Genomic DNA, 21,958 nt, shown 5'->3' with positions numbered 1-21,958 from the left:
GGGGAGCGGAAGCGCAGCGCACAACGTCCGCTTCCTCCCTCCCCCGCCCCAAGCAGGAAGATCGGCGGGCAGTACGGCCCGACGCCCGAAGATAGCAGGAGGCCGGTGGCAGCAGGAGAGGCAGCTGATCTTCCTGTTTTGGGGGAGAAAGCGGAAGCTGTGCGCGGCGCTTCCGCTCCCCCAAACAGGAAGTTCGGCGGCCGTTTGGCCCGAAGATAGCAGGAGAACGGGTGGCAGCAGGAGAGGCAGCTGATCTTCCTGCATTGGGGGGGGAGGAAGCGGAAGCTGCGCGCGCGCTTCCGCTCCCCCCCCCCCCGAACAGGAAGACCGGTTGGCCATACGGCCGCAGCAGCGCTTCCCCATGTGTGCCGTGATGGCGCGCGAGGCGTGGGTTCTCTTGTTCGCTGTCGCGGGGATGGGATCCCGCGACAGCCTTGCAGTTCCGGTGCCAGTTGGGTGGGCCTGGGTCTAAGTTGGGTGGGCACCTGCCCACCCAGGCCCACCCGTGGCTACGCCACTGGTCCCAGGATCATTTTATTCATTGGGGCACTTGTCCAGGTCCCAAAGCTTTAGAGGGGCCCAGCTTGATCCCCAAAAAATTAAAGAATAAAATGTTAAAAAAAAAGAGAGAAAGTAAAATAAGAAAGATATATTTGCGATGGAGAAGGTACAGAGAAGGGCAACCAAAATGATAAAGGGGATGGAACAGCTCCCCTATGAGGAAAGGCTGAAGAGGTTAGGGCTGTTCAGCTTAGAAGAGAGACGGCTGAGGGGGGATATGATAGAGGTGTTTAAAATCATGAGAGGTCTAGAACGGGTAGATGTGAATTGGTTATTTACTCTTTCTGATAATAGAAGGGTAATTGCCAGGTTCTTATGGCCTGGATTGGCCACTGTTGGAAACAGGATGCTGGGCTTGATGGACCCTTGGTCTGACCCATTATAGAAATTTCTTATGTTCTTATTATGACATTCTCCTCCATTCCTTGCTTAATAACTCCTACCATGGTTTGCTTTTTTGATGACTGCTGCACTCTGAACCGAGGGTTTCAAAATATTGTCCACTATAAAGTCCAGATCTCTTTCCTGGGTGGAAACTCCTAATATGAAGCCTAACAATGAATAAATACAGGGCAGGCTACTTTCCCCCAAATGAAATTTCATCTGCCATTGGATGCCCAATCTTCCAGTCTCGCAAGGTCTGACTGTAATTTTTCACAATCCGCCTGTGATTTAACTTGGAATAAGTTTGTGATGTCTGCAAATCTGATCATGTCACTCTTTGCTCCCCTTTCCAGATCATTTATAAAAATTTAAAAAAGCAGTGGTCCCAGTACAGATCCCTGAGGCACTCTACTGTTTACCCTTCTCCACTGAGAAAATTGACCATTTAGTCCTACTCTCTGTTTCCTATCTTTTAACCACTTTGCAATCCAGAATAGGACATTGCCTCCTATCCTGTGAGTTTCTAATTTTCATAGGAGTCTCTCATGGGGCATTTTGTCAAAGCCATCTGAAAATCCAAATATACTACATTTACCAATTCACCATTATCCACATTTTTATTAATCCCTTCAAAAAAGTGAAGCAGAATGGTGAGGCAAGATTTCCCTTGTGTAAATCCATGCTCGCAGTGTCCCATTAAAGCAAGTCTTTCTATATGTTCTGTGATTTTCTTTTTTAAAATAGTTTCCATGATTTTTCCAAGCACTGAAGTCAGACTCACTGGTGTGCAGTTCCCTGTATCACCCCTGGAGCCCTTTTTTAAAGAAAAGAGGTTACATTGGCCACTCTCCAATCTTTGCCTACAATGGATTTTTATTGATAGGTTACAAATTACTGCAATGTCATTTTTAGTTCCTTCAGAACTCTGGCGTGGGTACCATCTGGTCTGGGCGATTTGCTACTCTAGTTGGTTAATCTGCCCGATTACATCTTCCAGTTTCTCCCTGATTTGTTTCAGTTTTTCTGAATCCTTAGCACTGAATACAGTTTCAGGCATGGGGATCTCCACAGCATCCTCTTGAGTAAACACCGATGCCCTTCGCTGACCTTGCAGTGATCACCAGGCAGATCCCGACCTTGCGCCTGCCTGAGACCGTAACTACTCACTTCTCTTTTCTCCTGCATCATGAATCGTTCGCACATTGATTCAGGGGGATCTGCAGGGGCCTTTGCTCGTTAATCCTTAAAGCGTTTCTGTTTCTAGCGAGGATGAGATCCTTGTTTTTTGACATCTCTGGCTTTCTTAGCTCACTTGGGTTTCCCTGCACGTTTCCTGCTGCCCTCCCTCCCACCCGCGGCGCTGACGTCAGGCGGAGCCCTCTCTCCCCCCTCCCCATCTCCTTTCCCTGGTGGGGAAAAGCGCTCTTCCAGCCCAGAGCCCGGGCAGCAGGCAGCGGCGCCGGAGAGCAAACCGGGCTAGCGTTGATCGAGCTCGGGGCCGGCTCCGACGTGCGGCGGATCCGTCCGGGGGCAGGCAGCGTGGAAGCAAGGGGCCAACTTTCTGAGCAGGACCTGCGTGCAGGTAAAGTACAAGCGATTCCCCCCCCCCTCAGCGGCTTCTGTAAAACTGTAATGCCCACCGGTGCCCCTGCGAGGTGCCCACCCCCCTGCAGGCAGCAGTGCCACAGGTGCCCACCCTCCTGCAGGCAGCAGTGCCACAGGTGCCCACCCTCCTGCAGGCAGCAGTGCCACAGGTGCCCACCCCCCTGCAGGCAGCAGTGCCACAGGTGCCCACCCTCCTGCAGGCAGCAGTGCCACAGGTGCCCACCCCCCTGCAGGCAGCAGTGCCACAGGTTACCCAGGGCTGCAGGGGCGTGGAAAGAGTTTACGCGCGAGCACCAGGGCAGGACATATTTACCCTGCAGGGAGGTGGGGAGACAGATTCTGGTCCTCGTCCAGTCTGAGTACTGCTTCTTAGTTCCCTAGAGCAGCAGTGGCCAACTCCGGTCCCCCAGAGCCATAACCTGTCTGCTTTTCAGGAGCTTCATGACTATGCATGAGATAGATTTGCATGCACGGCCTCCATTGCATTCAAATCAATCAATCTATCTATCTACCTCATACCTATTTATTGTGGACATCCCGAAAAGCAGGCCTGTTGGTTCCTCTCCGGGATCAGAGTTAGGCACCTCTGCTCCAGAGGATTCTGGAAAATAAGGAGTGGAGCACCACAGGGAGAATGAAAACAATGGCTTGCAGCTGTCTGATTATCACACCACAAGGGTGGGATAGCAAATTCCAGCATTGGAACCACAGCCTGAGAAGATTACATTGCTTTATTAGTCCTCTGGGTCAGAACACCCATTTGCAAAATGGAAAATATCTGTGTAGGGCTCCAGCTGCAAACCAAAACAAAGAAAAAACAAAAAACCCATGCTGTAGCAGAGGCAAGCTACACCGAGGTTGGCTCATAATTTTCAGATGGGCACAGTTCATAATTTTCTAGTTATTTTATGATCTTATCTCTCTTTAGGAAAACATTGGAAAGGTTGAACCTAGCTCACTGGAAGGAGAAAAACCAAACAATCCTCAGCACCAGTTGCACTCCTTTTCCGAGGCCGACCCCAGACTTTCATGAGTGCTTGCTGTAAATAGAGCTCTGCTGAAAGTCAACGCACAATCCTTTAACCAACCCCGCTAAAACCTAACTCCCACTGCCGAAAGCAAATGGTAGACCAGGGCATTGGGACTTAAAAAGCACTCAGCCTTTGGCAATGGAAAAAAAAGGACTCAGGATTTATGCACCCAAAAAAGCCCCACACTTTTATGCACAGAAAATGTTTTGTGCACCCAGAGCAGGGTTTCTGTGTGTAAATACATGTTATGTGCACAAGATTACAATTATAGGTGCCACCACAAGAGCTGCTGCATCTGCACCCGGACTAACATTAGCCCTGGAAACTTTATTCCACCTCTGGCTAGGAGTTAAGTCTACGTTGGAGGGTAACAGTGAATGACATTGTCAGCATGGGACTTTCATGAAAGGATGCAAACCCGTATATGTATACTTTGTGCCCAAAACACTGTGCTGCATCAGCAGTAAAGTCTGTGAACAAAACAGGTGCATATAACTGCAGGTTAAACCGTGCTCTTCCTCCGTACGCACCTCATTACATCGACACCATTATAATGGAATTAACTGCTTCCACGTTTTTATTTGTTAATTTAAACATTCTAAGAATACGCTTGTTGGGAAAAGTTATTCATTGTGAATTGCTGAAAGGCATTTTGTCAGTGTGGTACATAACTATGCTGGCACAGCTTTCTAGATGGGAGACAGGGGATCAGCCGCTGTCCAGCTGCACAAGTTAGTCAGATACATTTATTCAGCTATCTGAGGGCCGGTTAAGTTTATCCATCTAGGTTTTTGTACAGCCGAATAGCAGTCCCTCTGCACTTATTCAGCTAACAGTGCTAGACAGCACTGAATATCGGCAGTTATCTAACTAAGGGCTGGATTTTTCTAATGTCGCAAACGTTATTGAAGCCCGCGGTAACGGGGGATGGGGGGTGAAGTGGGGGGCGGGCCTGCGAAAGCCGGCAGCGATCGTGCCATCGCGGTGTTATCGCTGCCGGCTTTCGCACCCAATAGCGCCACCGTGAAAGGTGGCGCTGTTGGGTGCGCTACTGGCGGAGATAAAGGGTCTTACCTTATCGCCGCCAGCGAAGTTTCCGCAGCGTCTACCCCAACTCCTCCTCTTCCAGTCCCAATGCCGCTCCTATTTAGGTACCGCACACGAAAAGTCCCTTTTCGCGTGCGATAGGGATAGAAAATGACCCCTAAAGTTAGCCACACAAATGGCTCTGCCCCGGAACCCTCTGCCTCCCCCCTCACTGAGTCAGCTAACTTTTAAGCCAGAGAAACAGGTAGGTGGCTAAGAGGCAGCCGCTGACTGCACCCAGATATTCACATGGCACCCCTTAGCCAGCTAAGTCCAAATTTAACCTGCAAAGTGCTGAATATCAGGCCCTATATCTTTTTTAGCCTGGTCCAATAATGTAGCAGTAATTACACACACACACTATCAGGCTAATTTTAAAATGAGCATGTGGGTGCCCATGCACACGCATATGGGCACGCGAGCAGACATACACTGGCATTTTAAGTCATTGCACACACATGATTTAATATAGCCCTATTGTGCCTAAGTATGCTTCTAATTTTAAGTGGATACTCAAGCAAACCTACTTTGCGTAGCTCCTGTAGGTCATTGCCGGCTTTAACACACGTATGTCAGCAGATTTGGAAACATGCTTGTGCAAGGGACATTCCCAGTTTTTCCAATTAGGCCACCAGTTTGCCCAGTCAGTCTCAAGGTCATCCAGACCCCCTCTGGTTCTTCATCCAGTACTCCCTCCAGTTGTCCCGTTCCATTACCCTGTCGTGTTAGGCCTAAAATCTGATTTCTGCAGGCTTAACTCTGGAACAGCAGCAGCAGTAAATACGTGTGGCTAACAAGCCATCATGCACTGCAGCCTCTGGTTTTAAAATACGCATAACTGGTGGCTCTCCTCCTTTTGCACCCCTTTCTTTTAGCTCCCGCACGCGCATACATCCCATAATTAGCTGCTTTTAAAATCCGTCTTGCTCACACACACACACCCACCCCACAAGAGGAAGGCTCCACACTAATGGACTGAAGAGCAAACTTGTACTGGGCTCAGAAGGGGCTCATGGTCTCTGCCTCTATGTCCGGAACATTTATTTATTTTATTTATTTTATTTAGTTTCTTTTACTATACCGATGCTCAAGACTAGGTCTTATCGTACCGGTTTACAATGTAACTGAGGGGAAACCAATTAACATCAAGGTAGAAAGTAAAGTTACATTAAACAGGGAGCATAAAACCTGGGCAATGGAAGACAGTACAGAGTTTAAACTAAGAAACGATTAGAGAGAGATAAATATATAAATCAACAAAAACTATAAGATACATAAACATAGGTTTATCCTAGGCAGTTATTAGCATGGTATGGTCATTTATTGCAATGACTGAGAGAAAAGCTGCCAGTAAAAGTTTTATGTTGTAACTACGGTGCATTTTATGAAACATTTTAATAAAGAAGCCGCTGGCCCTTCCTTTGCGGTCACCAGTCCATTATGAAAAGAAATGGACTGGTGACCGCAAATGAAGGCCAGCGGCTCCTTTAGCTGTGGCCCTCTCCCGATCACCAAGGGTAGCGAACAGGACTAGAGTAGGTACCAATTGGACTGGACCCTCGAAGGGGGTGGGGATGGGAGGCAAGCTGACATTTTGTAGGCTAATTATTGGAAAACACATGCTGGTTCCTGTTATCCCATGCACAGTATATATGCATGTGAAGGACAGATAGGAAGTCAAAAAGGGAGGAGAAGGAAAAATCCAAGAAGAAATCTTGATGCAGCTTGAAATTAGCTCTCGATCAGGTCGTTACTGATGTTACTAGTTTTCTCCTACATTCAGAAAGTGGGGAAGGCATCTGGCTAATACAGTACTTAAATAAGCCAAGAAAACTGGGATGTGACATCAGCTAGCGCTGAGTCTGTGCACTTTCTCCCAAGTGTAGCTGAGTAATAGTAATAAGCATTTTTTTTTTTTTTAATTATTATTTCAGGCAACGCGGTGGTGATTTCTGGCACAGGCTATGATGTTGCAGTGCAGACATGCTCAAGAGTTCAGTTTTGGCCCTCGAGCTTTGAAGGATGCACTCATCTCCACCGACCCAGTGCTGCAGGAGCTTTACCTCCAAACTTTCTCCAGCTCAGAGAGGCTTTTCCTCTCCGAGGCCTACAACCCGCGCAGGACGCTGTTCTGCACTCTCTTGATTAGGACGGCCTCGGATTGGGTTATCAGTCACCCGGACGCCCCTGAAGACTTCGAAACCTTCTATCGTTCGCTGCCAATGAAAAAGCAGAAGCGCTATCGGAAGAATATTTATCTGCAGCCCATAGGTAACTCCAGCAAAGAGTAATTACTGCTCTTTGCCGGCCGCTTGTATGTCCTTCCCTCCTTTGCTTCAGCACGCCGCATGTTGAAAGTTTGTATACCAATAACCAATGCATGAAGAAATCAAATGTTACAGCATTAAGTACTTATGTGCGCACAAGGGCATGGCTCCTCTAGCTCGGGAAACAGGCTCCAGCGTTGCCTGAACCTCCACGCAGTTTTCCATGAACAGAGGTGAAACAATGAAAAGAGAGGGTGTAGTCAAGAACCCAATAAAAAAAACAGTGCATGCCGCCTTCTGGAAGTTTTCATTTTGCTGCCGACTTCAGCTCTAAGGAGCGGTGTCTGGCATTGGTATATTAGAGAGGAAGGCTGGGGTTTTGGATTGTCAGAGAGGATTGTGCAATGCTGCCTCATCACGGAGGTCCCGGCTCTGGATTTGTCTATAGGCCCCTGTTATGTTTGTGCCTAGGACAGCAAACATTTAGGGGCCGCACACTGGATAAGATGTGCTGTCTCCTAAAATCTGATGAATCTCATTTAGTAGGGAACGGTTTTCTGCTACCCTCAAACAGACCTTCACAGGAAGGAATCTGGCCCTGGGAATTACACACCAAGGTTGTTTTTCTTGTTGCTGGTTTATGATGGATTTCGCTGCTGCTGCTGCTGCTGGCGGGTGTCGCACGGAACACTTTTTCAGCTTTTAGTCTATAGCAACGTGTTGATGAATGAGCAGAATGTCTCTTTAGTCTTACACTTGCAGTTTGAAGCTTAGCTCTGAAAGGTTACTATGGTAACTTACTAGACTAGGGCTGCCCATTGTCCATTGTTCAAGTTGCAATTTTAATGATGCTCTTAGTAAAGTAAATTGGTATTTCCTTGCGTGTAGCCAGATGGACTCGGGAACCCATGGGTTTATGCTCCCCTGCCAGCAGATGGAGACGGAGTCAGGTTTCAAAGCTGGCGTCACCCTACATGCACCCCTGCAGTGACCTCAGCCCTTCAGTATTTCTCCGTCTCCTAGCAGATGCGGACGTGCTTTCCCTATGGGGATCGCTGTACCTTTTGGAAGAAGAAATTCTGCTTTTAAACTGGAGAAAGATTGAGCCCCACTCTCCTGCGGTGATACCTAAAGGTCCCTCCCTCAGTTGAGGATTCCTGAGGTGATTTCCGAGATCTCTCAGAGGTCCAGTAGCCGGTTCCTGGCGTGTACTTTGCAGCTGAAAGGCAGCAGGTGCAGGAAGCCGACCGCAACAGTGACAGCCAAAGCCCTCTCCCCCCGCAGCCAGAGACCATCTCTGTACTCAGCTGGTAAGCGCTGAGCCCAGGTAAGTTATTAAAAAAAAAAGAGAGAAGATTTCCTCCCTATTCAGACTTCCTCCGGTCTCCTTGCTCAGTGCGCCGCACTGACGTTGTTCCCGATCCCGTTGGCTTCCCGATCCCGTGGGCTTCCGAGCAGGTTGAGCGGCCTCCCTGGTGGGCTAGACCCCGCTTTAGGCTTGTTCGGCACACCGCGTGGTAGGCCACGGTGGCGCAATCTTACCTGCGTTTGTGCCCGTATTGCTCACCATAGAGTTTTGGTACACACAGTGCGTGTCAGATCTGCGCACGTGCTTTGCGCATAACATCGCACATGTACATACGCGTACAACTGATTAAGAGCAGAATACAAGTAAAGCTGGGCGCACGGGCTGTGCCTCGCCACAGCCCGCATAAGCGCCCGAAATCTGTGCGCATAAAATTTTAAGCATGAGCCGTCTGAGCACGCAGTTACCGTCGCCAGTGGCTCCAGCAGCAAAGAAACATAAGCGCCTTTCTCTCTGCGCTGTCATATTAGGGCTGCACAGTCTGACCTGGATTCTTGCTTATGTCAGCACTGTGAGGAAGCCCTGGGAGAGTTGGCCTCCCTGGACTTTGCTAAGCCCGGCTCCTCCCATTCAGAGGATGAGTCGGCCACAGCCTTAACCCGAAGTACCCAGGATCTGAGTAACCTTGGGAGAGGGAAATTTAGCACCTGTACCTCAGCCAGAGGAGTAGCCTCGCTGGTGGTGGCCAGAAGACAGCTATGGCTGCGGAATTGGTCAGCAGACGCAACCTCCAAGGCAACTCTCACAAAGATGCCCTTTAAAGGATCACTTCGGAAGTGAATTGGAAAAGCTGCCCGGTAAATGGGGTGAATCTCCAGTACTCCGGCTACGCGAAGATAAGAGAAAGCAGGGCAATCCAGGTTCTCCCAATGCTTTCTCCTGTACATAAGCTCAACATTTCAGAGATCTCAATCCTTTGGGAGATCTCAGTCCTTTAGAGGCAGGAAAGTCATTATCCCTTCAGGTTAAAGCTCATTCCACTAGGGCTCAGGGAGTCTCATGGGCGGAAACTAGACTGCTAGGAAATGGAGAAATTACTTCCCTGATAATTTAGTTTTCCTTTGTGTAGACAGAGGGACTCAGCATCCCGCCCACGGCTGCCCCAAGAACGGTGCCAAGGTTTCCCCCCTGTGGAGTGGATATTGATTCCAGGAGATTATGGATAAGCCGTCATCCGGTCCCTAGATCAGGGCATCTGTAATCTTACTGGGGTTCAGTGTTTATGTTTGGTTGAGTACAGATGCGGTTATCAGTTTTTAATCAATTTTTAATTAATTTTTTTCGATAGTACGTCCACAGTGGCTTTTGAAGAAAATACTGAAGGGCTGAGGTCACTGCAGGGGTGAATGTAGGGTGACGTCAGCTTTGAAACCTGACTGTCTCCATCTGCTGGCAGGGGAGTATAAACCCATTGGTCCCGAGTCCATCTGTCTACACTAAGGAAAACAAAATTATCAGGTAAGTAATGTCTCCATTGTAGGTTTGAGTTTTTCTGACTCTACCCTCCAATAATAATGCTCTTCTGCTCTCAGATCTAAGTGAAGAGCCTGCTGTGATATCGCTGCTAGACTGCCTGAGGAGCTGGCTTGAGTCTTTCTTCCTGGGACTTCAGGTGAACTGTCTGCCTTCCATTCCCATTTCTTCCATCAATTGCAGCTTCCGACAAAATCAGCAGTCCAATAGGATGCAGCTCCATACAGGTGAGAAACAGACATGGACAAGGGTAGGAAAAAGCTGCCTGAGCCACACAGACTAACTCACACTGATAACCAATTCCCCAGAACAACCACTCCCCTAATATGGCTTCAGAGGACAGGTTGTGAGCATAGAGGGCAATATCAGGCCCCTGGGAGTATAAGTCTGCTTTCAGAAAGACATTTTTTCAGCCACGTTGGTGGCTCAGTGGTAGTCTGTGTCTGAATCTGAGTTCTGGTTCAGGTCTTCCAGGGCAGAGGATGCAGTGAAGATAGCATTCCCAGTCCTTGGGGGGTCATCAGTCATTGTGCAATGGCAATACCCAGTAGCTGGACTGAGGCCTAGAATTGCAGGGTTCTGGGGGCAGCCTGGTGCGTAGCCACAGATGCAGTGACTGGGATAGATTGCATAGCAACATAGTAATGACAGCAGAAAAAGACCAAACTGGCCTGTCCAGTCTGCCCAACAAGGTTCTAAGGATAGTAACTGCCACTTCGTGCAGGTTAGCCCCATGTTTCCTGTTTAGGCTAAGAACTGCTGCTCGATGTAGCTTACCTCCAAGCCTTACAGGGTAGTAATATTTACAATCAAAACCAAGCATTCAAAATTACTGCTAGCAACTTTTTTTTACGGGGTGAGCAGTCTTCTTGATAGCTGGATAAGTACTCTCTGCTGTCAGCCAAAACGCCTCTCCCTTCCCAGATTAAAATATACATTGGGCTTGTGTTGAATGCACATTTTCCTTTCAGTGTGCTTTTTACCTCCCAATGCATTAACATAACTTTAGCTTACTGCAGGAGGGAGTTAAAAACAAACAAACATAAAAAACCAAAACACCAAACAACTTGTAATCTGTGCATTAACACTTTGTTAATGCACAGATTGCACAGGTTCTTAATGCACACATTACTGCATCAGCCTGTTAAGCACCTTTTCAATGCCAAATTGAAGTGTCTAAGTTGCTACTATTTTAATTGTTTTACGCTAAAATTGTAAAGCTGCAAATAGCCTTATGCTCATTGCTGCAACTATAATTGTACTCAGATTTCATATTCAAAAAGGTAATAAATTGATCTACTTTCTACATCTCACAACAATTTCTGTTTCTGTTAAAAAAAAAAAAAAGTTCAGCTCAGGACTTATTGAAATTTGTAGTCTGCTTTTCTGTAAACAAACACCTAGAGTGGGGGACACCCACCTAAAAATACAAAGCATACAATAAACATAAAAGCACAAAAATACTAATTAACAAGCTAAAAAACTAAAACCAGTTGAGAGACATCAAATCAATAGAACCATAACATAATGATCAGTACAATTAAAACAAAAAAAACCCCTCTGAAATAACTTATAAACAAAAACATTGAGCAATATAAATTTGTAACTTCTGCAGTTTTACTTTAGGACGTTATCTCCTTTAGGATAGTTACATAAGAACATAAGAATTGCCACACTAGGTCAGACTGAGGGTCTATCAAGCCCAGTATCTTGGTAGGATTCCAAATAGCAGCATGAGATCTATCTACTGAAGCCCAAGGATAAGTAATGTTTTCCCCAAGTCTATCTGGTTTACAGCAGTTTATGGACTTCTTCTCCAGGAACCTTTTTTAAACTCAGCTGTGCTAACTGCCTTTATCACATTCTCCAGCAATGAATTCCAGAACTTAATTGTACGAGAGAGAACTTTCTCTGATTGGTTTTAAATGTGCTACTTGCTAACTTCATGGAGTGTCCCTTAGTTTTTGAAAGAGTAAATAACAGAGTCACATTTACCCACTCTATTCCACTCACGATTTTATAAGACCTCTCTCTTATCCCTCTTCAACCATCTCGTCTCCAAACTGAACAGCCCTAACCTCTGTAGCCTTTACTCATAGGGGAGTCATTCCATCCCCTTTATCGTTTTAGTCGCACTTCTCTGTATCTTTTTCAGTTCAGCTGTATCTTTTTTGAGATGTAGTGTCCAGAACTGCACAATGTACTCTAGGTGCGGTCTCATCATGGAGCAATACAGAGGTGTTATGACAGTCTCCATTTTATTCACCATTCCCTTCCTATTAATTCCTAACACTCTTTTTGCTTTTTTTACCGTAACTGCACACTGAACCAAGGATTTCAAAGTTTTGTCCAGAATAGAATTGCCAACTGGCTCCAGATTTTCAGGACAGGTAGATCCACTCCTGGTTTTATTCTTCTGCATGTGGGTTCTTATAGTCTTACTTTTCTTAGGGAATGCAATAGGGAAATCAGAATAAGTCCCAGCATGCAATGGGGTAAAATCAGGACTGAATGAACCTGTCCTGAAAATCTGGAGCCAGTTGGCAACCCTAGTCCACGATGATACCACACAGAAAAAGGATCTGGGTAACTCCTAATATGGAATCTATTATCATGTAACTATAGCATGGGTTATTTTTCCCTACGTGCATCACTTTGCACTTATTACATTTCATCTGCCCGGTCTCCCATTTCTACAAGGTCCTCCTGCAATTTCTCACAATCCACTTGTGATTTAACAACTTGGAATAATTTTGTGTCATCTACAAATTTGATCAATTCACTTGCATACTCTTTTCCAGATCATTTATAAATATATTGAAAAGCACTGGTCCAATTACAGATCCCTGAGGCACTCCACTGTTTACCTTTTTCCACTGAGGAAACTGACCATTTAATCCCACTCTGTTTCCTGTCTTTTAACCAACTTGCAATCCACGAGAGAACATCACCTTCTATTCCATGACCTTTTCGTTTTCTTTGCCAAGGTCCCTCATGCGAGGCTTCTAATGCCTTTTGAAAATCCAAATACACAATGTCAGTTCACCTTTATCCACGTTTATTAACCCCTTAAAAAAAAAAAAAAAGTAGCAGATTTGTGAGGCAAGACTTGCCTTGGGTAAATCCATGCTGGCTGTGTCCCATTAAACTGTGTCTATCTATATAATTTTGAATTTTGTTCTTTAGAATAGCTTCCACGATTTTTCAAGCTTAACGGTCTATAGTTTCCCGGATCACCCTGGAGCCCTTTTTAAAAATTGGCATCACATTGTGCCTGAAGACTGGAAGGTGGCCAAACAGATGATTTTAATGATAAGTTACAAATTACTAGTAACATTTATCTATTTGATATTCCACTTTTTACCATGAAGGGTCTCAAAGCGGATTACAATACAATTAAAATGGGTTACAATAGTGTTAGATCAACAAACAATAGATCTGCAATTTCATTTTTGAGTACTTTAATAACTCTGGGGTGATTTGATATTCTTTAGTTTATCAAGCTGCCTTATTATATAGGCTAACTATAATTTATTTTAGTTCTTCCAAACCATCCCCATTAAATACTGTTTATCTCCCCACAATCCTCTTCAGTAAACACTGAAGCAAAAAATTAATTTAGTCTTTCTGCTATGGCCTTCTCTAAGTGACCCTTTAAACCTTCGATAATCTAACTATCCAACTGACCCCCTTACAGGCTTTCTGCTTCAGTTATATTTTAAAAAGGTTTTATTATGAGTTTTTGCCTCTAAGGCCAGCCTCTATTCAAATTCTCTTTTTGCCTGCCTTATCAAAGTTTTACATCTAACTTTATCAGTGATGGTTTAAGGACATTTCTAACATAATTTGTATGTATTCTGCTTGGTTTAACAGATCAAAATGAATATCTGTCAAAACCCCAAATAACTTTAATATCCAGACTCTCAGATATTAAAGATGGAACCGGCGTAAGATCTTGTTCAGGTGGACCGAGGCACACTTCAATCAGAATGTGAGGATTTCTTTCCTTGCTTATCTAAATTTAGGCAACCCGTTATAACAACCTATTCCTATAATAGGTTGAGTCAAGACCACTGAACTACAGCCATCAATTATGTGACACTTCCATACATAAAATAGGGTTTGCACTATTGGATTAGGAAGAAAAATATGGGCAATTCATATGGGCCTTGTTATTAATATCTGCCATCATATTCTGTGTTTGTAAATAAAAATAAAGTTTTTTGACTGTTTAGGTTATTTTGAAACACAGACACATTTGTGGCAAGTGAGGGACTTGGCTTGGCCATCCTTGAGGCTGCTTGACATACTGTCTCCATTGTCTTCCATTGGCAGATGGGATTTTGAACTTCCTCAAGAGGAATAAGCCATTGGATGCTGTTTGTGTTCTTGGGCTTACGCTTATCGACATCTATCCCTGTGAGTCTTGGCGTTATACCTTCAGCAAATCTCTGCCAGGTGAAGGTAAGCATTTTCTACTGGCCTACGTTTCCTACATCCCTGATAGCCATTTAGGGAGTGTGTAACTGGATTAATGCAATCACAGGATGCTAAAGAAGGAACGAGAGAGGAGCAAGCAGAACCCAGGCTCAATATATATCCATGCAGAGATCTCATTATAAAGCAGCATACCTGGTAATAATATTTAATGCATTAGTATTAGCAAAATTCATGAAGGAAAAGTTAACAACACATTAGCCAGGTATACTAAAGAAAGCTATTGCTATCCCTGGGAACGAGTAACATAAAATAAACCTACTTTATAGGATCTGCCAGATATTTGCAACCTGGATCGGCTACTGGCGGAGTCAGGAGGGACCTTGGTCTGACGCAACATTGCCATTCTTACATTCTTGTAAAATGTTTCAGGGTCTATCTGATGGTTTGTAGACATTCTTATTCTCATCTAACTTTCCTGTTTTACTGTGCTGGGTAAAATGGTGGCAGCTATTGTTGAAACAGAATTATGGAACATATCAATAAAGATGGTTTAAGGGAAAGAACCAGCATGGATTTAGCAAAGGAAAGTCCTGCTTTACTAATCGGTTAGAATTATTTGGATGTGTAAAACAAAATAAGCATGTTGATTAGGGTGAGTCAGCTGATAAAGTGAATCTGGATTTTCAGAAGGCATTTGGTGAAGTCCATCAAAAGAGAGTACAAAGGAAATTAAAAGGTAATGAGATAGGCAGCAATGTCTTATTGTGGACAGGTAACTGCTTCTTATTCAGGATTTTACGCCCTCTGCTACATGCATGCAAAGCTCTCTCATATGTGCATTGTTTTGTCTTTTCCATCAGACAGCACACATCAATGGATCCCCCATGACAATACTGTAGTCCTATACTAATGCTATATAAATTGTAAATCATTCACTCTGACTACCTCTAGTACTGAATAGCACTATTTCATACAAGCGAGTGCAGACAGTCCTGCCCTTAACAGTTCACCACTCATATCTTTTCTGCCAAACACAGTGATTCTGAACACCACAAGCAAAACAAGTATACAAAATGTCGGATTTTACAGATAAAAAATGTAAACAACTTTTAGTCAGAGTTTTGTCTTCGCATTGAAGCGGTCCTGTGATGCTATGGGTTTCAGCTGAGGATGGCTGTGTTACCTTACATAGCTGAGCATCCTTCTGCCTTTTCTGTGCATGTTTGCTTTTTTTTTTTTGGGCCCGTTCTAGCTACGAAGGAGCGGTGAGGCTGAAGCTTCAGAGTAGGAAAAAGCAGACATGTCGTTTTCTTGATGAGCAGTGCTGCTGCTAAGACAATGAGGAGAAGGCAGAGTGCAAAAAGGGAGGAGATATTTTGATTTTAAAGTATTTGCATGCGTGCGAGTCTTCCCCACTTCAAACGTAGCATTTTCTTTATCCTCCTTATTATAATAATTTATCAGCAAGAAAGAGATTTCTATTCTTTGCATCCCTTTGATTCCTCTGGAGTTGGGCCACGTAAATAGTTTGGAGCCTGTTTGAATGAGCGAGGTCAGTGTAGTGTGGGCAAACGTTTTTCTACTTTAGCCCTTACAGGGTCATTCATCAAACCGTGTTAGGGCCCTAACGCCTGCGATAATGCTATAAAGCATGCGTTATCCGCAGCATGCGCTGCGTATGCAAATTTTCTTCAGATGGGTGGATTTTGGGAGGAATTTGGGCAGAGTTAATGAAATTGGGATGTGGTAATGCTGTGGGCAATAAGGCTGAAAATGACTCCACCTTTTTTCCTAGCATCATGACCTGCAATAGCTGTGTGTTTTGCCCAAAATTGGGATTTTTCGCAAATTCTGTTTCAGGCAGGAGAGGGGAGTGGAGTAGAGAGAGAAAGAGAGAGACAGCGAGCCTCTAGGGTGGCACACATAGTAGTCAACTATTTATACCACTATCGGAGGGCCAACAGGTAACTCGAGGTGAGGTTTTGGTGGTGGTGTAGGGTTTTGGGGCCAGTTTTACATGCACAGGCAGACATATGAACAGCACGGTACACATCAGTGAAGATTTGACGTGATTTGGAATGAGGAAAGGTACAGAAAGATGAGATTTCTACAGCGTTCTCTTGCCCTAGCTTGATGCATTCTATAAAACAGTGCACAGTGCGGTAACTATAAAAAAATTACCCTAGCCACGCCCCTTTTCCTTATCGCAGGTGTTATTCATGTAAAATTTGTAGCATTTTGATGAATCTAGGGGTTAGTTTGACCTGCTGACATGACAGGTGTGCTTCCTGTGGCCAATTCTAGATGTTAGTGATAACATCACAGTGCCTCTGCCTATCAGGAAAGGGCTGAGGGTCTTGCGTATTTTAAGGACACTGATAATATATTGCAATTCCAAGATAGGTGAGACCTTAAGGCTGATTTTGTTTTAAACAAAAGAGGTGATTGGTTTTTATTTGCTAAAGTCAACAAATAGATACATTTCTATTTGTTGCCTTTAGCAAATTAAGCCCTATTTTTGAGGAAAATATGACAGACAGGAAAAGAGGAAGACTAAGGTAAGATTGAACATGCTAAGAAACAGGCCAAGTGATGTAACAGTCTAAGGCTTGCTGCTGTAAACCATTTCAGATGGGTGCAGGAGGAAGTGAAGATATTTCAGACCCAGTGGCCATGAATGTTAGGATTCTACCATAAAAGAGGTTTGATGCACAGTGCCGATTGAGAGACCAAATTATTCTTTATTAAATGAAAACCAGGCCAGTTACTGTGCAGTGTGAAAAGTTTATCTAGCACATCTCTCTTATCAAGGGATACATTCTGTATATAATCGAGGGAGGCATTCAGCAAACTCTTAGCTTTCAGATGCGTTACGAACACATTGAGGGACGTTCTTTTAGGACAGAAGGATCCTTGGTTTATTTGCTGCTGAAACTGTTAATGTGCGAGCACCAATCTCCACGGAGGACCTAGTGCAGTCAGAATAATGCTCTTCCACAGTCTGATACTTTACTGGCAGGCTGATGTTTGCGAAAGCATTAATGTGGGTTACATCGATTCCACAGGTTATCAACGTTTTTAATGTGTGTTATTTAGCAGTTGCCAACATTGGTCAAAACTCTATGCAAAACAGGTACTGAGCTGTGTAACTATGCAAATCAGTTCATTATCTATGAACACATAGTGAAACAGCACAAGTTAAAGCATGCAAACTCCAATGCAACCCCATTTCCTCAAGAAACTTAACTACAAGTTATGGAGGTATAGTTAAGTTCCTATGCATCAGTCTTACGGTTAATGCGGTGATGTTATTTGCAAGAAATGTATCTACTGCCTTGCAAGTCATTAACGTATGTTAATGGCCTACATGATGGCACGTTAGCAGGGATGTATATTTATTTGAAAAAAAAATGAAATAAAATTTCTCATTTTGTTTCAATTAATTTTAGAAATGAAAGAAAAACGAAAAAATATTTTTCCTTCATTTCGTTTTTTAAGTTTTTACTACTATTGACCAAAAACCCTGTCTTGGCACCCCCTCCCCCTCCGAATTTCTTCAGCACCATTTTGTATGGAAGAGATTTGTGCCTCAGCATCCCAGGCCACTCCTTGAGGTTTGCAATGCATGTTATTGCTGCTGGAGTGTAAACATTTGCAGTGTGGTCACAGATTGGCAAAATATTTTAATATTGGTTTCTTAAATATTTGTTTTTAGAGGTTGGAGTGTGCAGCTTTGCCAGGTTTACAAAAGATTTTCCCCAATCGGTTTCTGCCACATTAAAACGAGCCGGGGAGAGTGAGGGAATCCGCGAGTTCAGTATGGTAGAGATAATACTGTGCTGCAAGGTAAGAGGAACAGACTGGACTGAGTGCCCTTGCTCTCAGTGTGCATCCATCCCCTTTATAGATGCTGCCTTTCAGGCCTTTCATTGTTTAAATGTAGTACACAGGGAAAGAGAGAAGAGCAAGACTGGATATTTTTCTCACTCCAAGCCAGAGTGATGTTTGTCATGACAGAAGCAGATGTTCTTTTGTAGATAAGAACGGTGGTGCAAAGGTCAAACAATAAGACAGGCCTGCCCCCTACTGGAAGACTACATTATAGGACTGGAGCTCAGGCTATCAGTGAATGAAAATTGAGAGGGCATTGAAATGCACTCCATACCTGTGATGAGGTAATGAGATATTTACATGGCGACAAACAGGCCTGTAGCAAAAGGGACATTTTTAGTTTGGAGAAAAAAAAATTGCTCTTGTTTTTGCTGGACAAAGCAGAGATACTGGAATTTTCCAACATCCCTAATTTCTAATACCCATTACACAATACCCCACAAAATAGCTTAGGAAAGGTGACTGGCTAGCCTAGATGTCTGTCTGTAGAGAAACCTGACAAGCATTTAGAATAATTGCTTCCAATGTAACATCCATTAGAATGGGTATCCTTAGCAGGGAAATGAGAGTAGAGCAAAGCTATCCAGAAACTTCCTGAGGCAGAATACCTGGCTAAACAGACAAATTAATCTATATCAAAAGATACACCTTTGCTGCGAACTGCTATACTAAACAAAAACAATCAAGAGCGCCGCTCTGTCGCTAAGCTGTTCAATAAACTTTTTAATGAATAACGTGTGTGTTGAAATTATTTTTGATAAAGTAAATACCTACACTGTTAATGGTGAAAAATTTTTTGTCATCTATGTGGATTTAAAAATATTTAAGTGGAGTCAGAGAAAGGTTTCATACATAGTGTAGGTGCCCCGCACCTCCGTAAGGTGAACTTATAATCATCAACCTTCCTCCTCCTCCTCAATGATCTTTAAACAATTATTTTTTAAAAATTTTCTGTGTGAACTTGTGTTGTCCCTAACAACACGTGAAAGGGCTCTTCCGTGACAATGCTGTTTTTAAATGCGTAACCGCAAGGAAAATTACTCCGTTATACTCAATGAGAATGTCAATAAAGGGTAAAAACAGACTTCCCCGATTTAGGTTGGTGTGTCCATACTTCTTCTGCGTTATCCCAACATGTTTCAGACAAGAATGCCTTTCCTCAGGGGATTCGTTGTTTACCAAAACCAACTTCTCGGAGTCTGCAGCCCTCTCCTCGACGGTTTCTCCTGGACTCTAGACGTTGTGCCACAGGGCGATCTGTCTCTGACAAATTAGCCTGCTTTAGCAAGCGTCATTTACTCATCGCACTCAGCTAGAACGTAATAGATTTCTCGTGTTGTAACCCTGGTGATTTCATTTTTTTTTTCTGAAAGGTTATAGGCCATGAGATTGGCCACCTACTCGGTCTGGGACGTTGCCGTTGGCTGCACTGCATCATGCAGGGAACCAGGAGCTTGAATGAGGTGCACGTCCAGCCCCTGGAGCTCTGCCCAGTCTGCCTGCGGAAGCTGCAGTACTTGCTGGGATTTAAACTCCGTGAACGCTACCAGGTCAGGAGGATGCTGTACATTGTGACGAGTGTAAAAAAAATCTCTAATTTCAGCAGCACCATTTTAATATTCCCCCCGGTCACATCCAATAATTATTTTTGCACTTCTGTATTAAGAGACCACATCCCCTTTGATCTTCAGCCATCTCCTGTTCTCAAAAGCCACAAACAGGCCTGGTTGTCAGGATATCCACAGTGAATATGCAGGAGGTGTATCTGCACATAATGGAGGCAGTGCATGCAGACATTTCTCATGCCTATTCATTGTGGATATCCTGAAAACCAGACTTGTTTGTGGCCCTCCAGAGATGCCTAGCTTTGATCTATTGCACTCTTGTATCTTTACAGGTTAACAAGTGACTGAATAATTGAAAGAGAGGTTTCACTTCCAGGTTCTTGTTTTATAAAACATTTCCGATAGGGATTTCTACAAATTGTGGGCCAGATTTTAAAAAGGTTACGCACGTAAATCCTCCTGCAGGTTTGCTGTAAGATGACAAATTATTGACAAGGTTACTATTATTTTGGTTCCAATATGTCTGTACAGTAATAGTAACTCTTCCCCCTCCCCTACAGAAACTTCATGTCTGGACACAGACTGTGCTCGCCACTGGGGCTGGTGAGCGGTCTGCAGATCATTCGGTATCTGAGGACATCCTTCCATTCAGTGAAGACTCTGGGATGGGTTTTGAAAACGAGCCTGAACATCAGATGTCTCTCTCAGAGTCCTTATCCCTAGACACGTACAGCCAAGCTTTCACCATTGACCGGGAGCCGGAAGACGATGGGACGTCCTGCACCTTGGGAGACACAAGCAGCCAACAGGAGCCAGATGAGGCTAGCCCGTCCCTTGACATGCTTCACAAATATGAAGGGTGGCTAGAAAGCTGCATGGCTGTCCTGGACAGGGTCGCGCCTATAGAAGAGCTATCCAAAGTGGACAAAGAAGTGGATGGCCTGACTACGTGGGAAATGTTTACAGGGCAGCTTCCTTCTGTAAAGAAGGATTTGACCTTAAGAACAGACAAAAGAGGGTTAAAGAGGGTCCTCGGCGCCAAGTTCTCCTCCTTCCGAAGGAAACTGAGCTCAAGGAAATTGGCAAGAAGTGAATGTTCGCCCCATCGCTGGAGATGTGAAGAAGGTTAAGTGTTTCTAAATTCAAAGCCATCTTAGTATAAGACAGGCGGAAGGCCAGCGCCCACCCCTCACTAACGTGTTTGGATTTGTTCATGATGTCCTTCGGAAGCTGATCTCTCTAGCCCTAAATGTTTGGGTTTGTGGGAAATGAAGGGATAGAACTTATGCCACGGACAACAGAAAACGTTTCTATTACTATTCCCTTATCTAGGGGAGGTGTGCAGGAGAAAAAGAGGTCTTTTTGATTTTTTTTTTTTTTAATGTCAAGATTTATTGTGCCACCTTTGCTTCTGACACGTGTTAAATATTTTTTAGCAGGTGCTAAATTGCTCCAGGGAATGCAAATAGTTTTCGTGTGCCCTAAAAATTTAGCATATATTAATTTTTAATGCATGCTAAACAAAACAGCACATCCTTATGTTATGCTGAGAGCGGAGAAGGTCATTTGTTTCTTTGTGATTTCCTGCTCTAGCAGGTTTTGCTTCACCTTTGTCAGATTTCATTGCTACCTTAATTACAGGCCTATTCACATTAATGTACTTTAGTGAATAGGCCACATTTGTTATAATGTAAGCTGCATTAAAATAGATGCAATGCACGTTATAGTGATTGATTTATAGCACGGTTTAGTGACTCAAGCTGTAAATAACACTTTGAATTTACCATCATGGGTGGATGCTGGTTTACCTTGAGGGGTCTAAGGCAAACAATTTATAGTTAAGAAATTATGCTTTATGAAGCATAGGTTCCAGGGAAATGACTGTGCTTTATTTAAGGCTCTGAAAAGCCGAGGAGGAAGATAACGTTTTGGAATAACTGCTGACAAGTCATCACTACAAAAGGAAGTCATCCGTCAACCTACAGCCTTCGCCTTCCCTTTGCGAGAGACCGATCATACCACGTTGGCTGAATGGACCCGAGCTTGGGCCAGATAAGGCATAAGCTCAGTCTGATGCGCCTCCCTAATATTACATTATATTTTATACTTCTGTATTACTTTCTCCCGAAGCTGATTACAGCAGCGTCTCCCAGCCCTCTCCAGGTGGCTCCCCTAACCCGGCAGGTTGTTGGGCTATTGCTAATGAATAGACAGGAGAGAGGAGCTGCACCTATTAGATACCCGAGCGTGTATGCACATCGATCTCATGCCGCCCGTGGCCCTCCTGCA

At 44.2% G+C, this 21,958-nt stretch overlaps 1 protein-coding gene across 4 annotated transcripts in view; it reads left to right on the top strand.

Annotated features, from left to right (window-relative positions):
- Window positions 1-21,388, top strand: part of AMZ1 (archaelysin family metallopeptidase 1) — a 45,553-nt gene extending 24,165 nt beyond the window's left edge. For 2 of the 4 annotated variants that reach the window (XM_029577554.1, XM_029577553.1), the window contains 6 exons: window positions 6,602-6,938; window positions 9,833-10,000; window positions 14,109-14,237; window positions 17,929-18,059; window positions 19,478-19,654; window positions 20,230-21,388. In XM_029577554.1, the coding sequence (XP_029433414.1) occupies window positions 6,632-6,938; window positions 9,833-10,000; window positions 14,109-14,237; window positions 17,929-18,059; window positions 19,478-19,654; window positions 20,230-20,799 (1,482 nt within the window). In that variant the 5' untranslated portion in view covers window positions 6,602-6,631 and the 3' untranslated portion in view covers window positions 20,800-21,388. Of the gene's footprint in view, window positions 1-2,199; window positions 2,528-6,601; window positions 6,939-9,832; window positions 10,001-14,108; window positions 14,238-17,928; window positions 18,060-19,477; window positions 19,655-20,229 lie in introns of those variants that run through there. The other 2 variants (XM_029577552.1, XM_029577551.1) reach the window with 2 other exon arrangements.
- Window positions 21,389-21,958: the final 570 nt, after the last annotated feature.

The sequence above is a fragment of the Rhinatrema bivittatum genome, chromosome 14 (genome assembly GCF_901001135.1).
Source record: "Rhinatrema bivittatum chromosome 14, aRhiBiv1.1, whole genome shotgun sequence".
Taxonomy (NCBI): domain Eukaryota; kingdom Metazoa; phylum Chordata; class Amphibia; order Gymnophiona; family Rhinatrematidae; genus Rhinatrema; species Rhinatrema bivittatum.
This window is presented reverse-complemented; position numbering and strand designations above follow the sequence as displayed.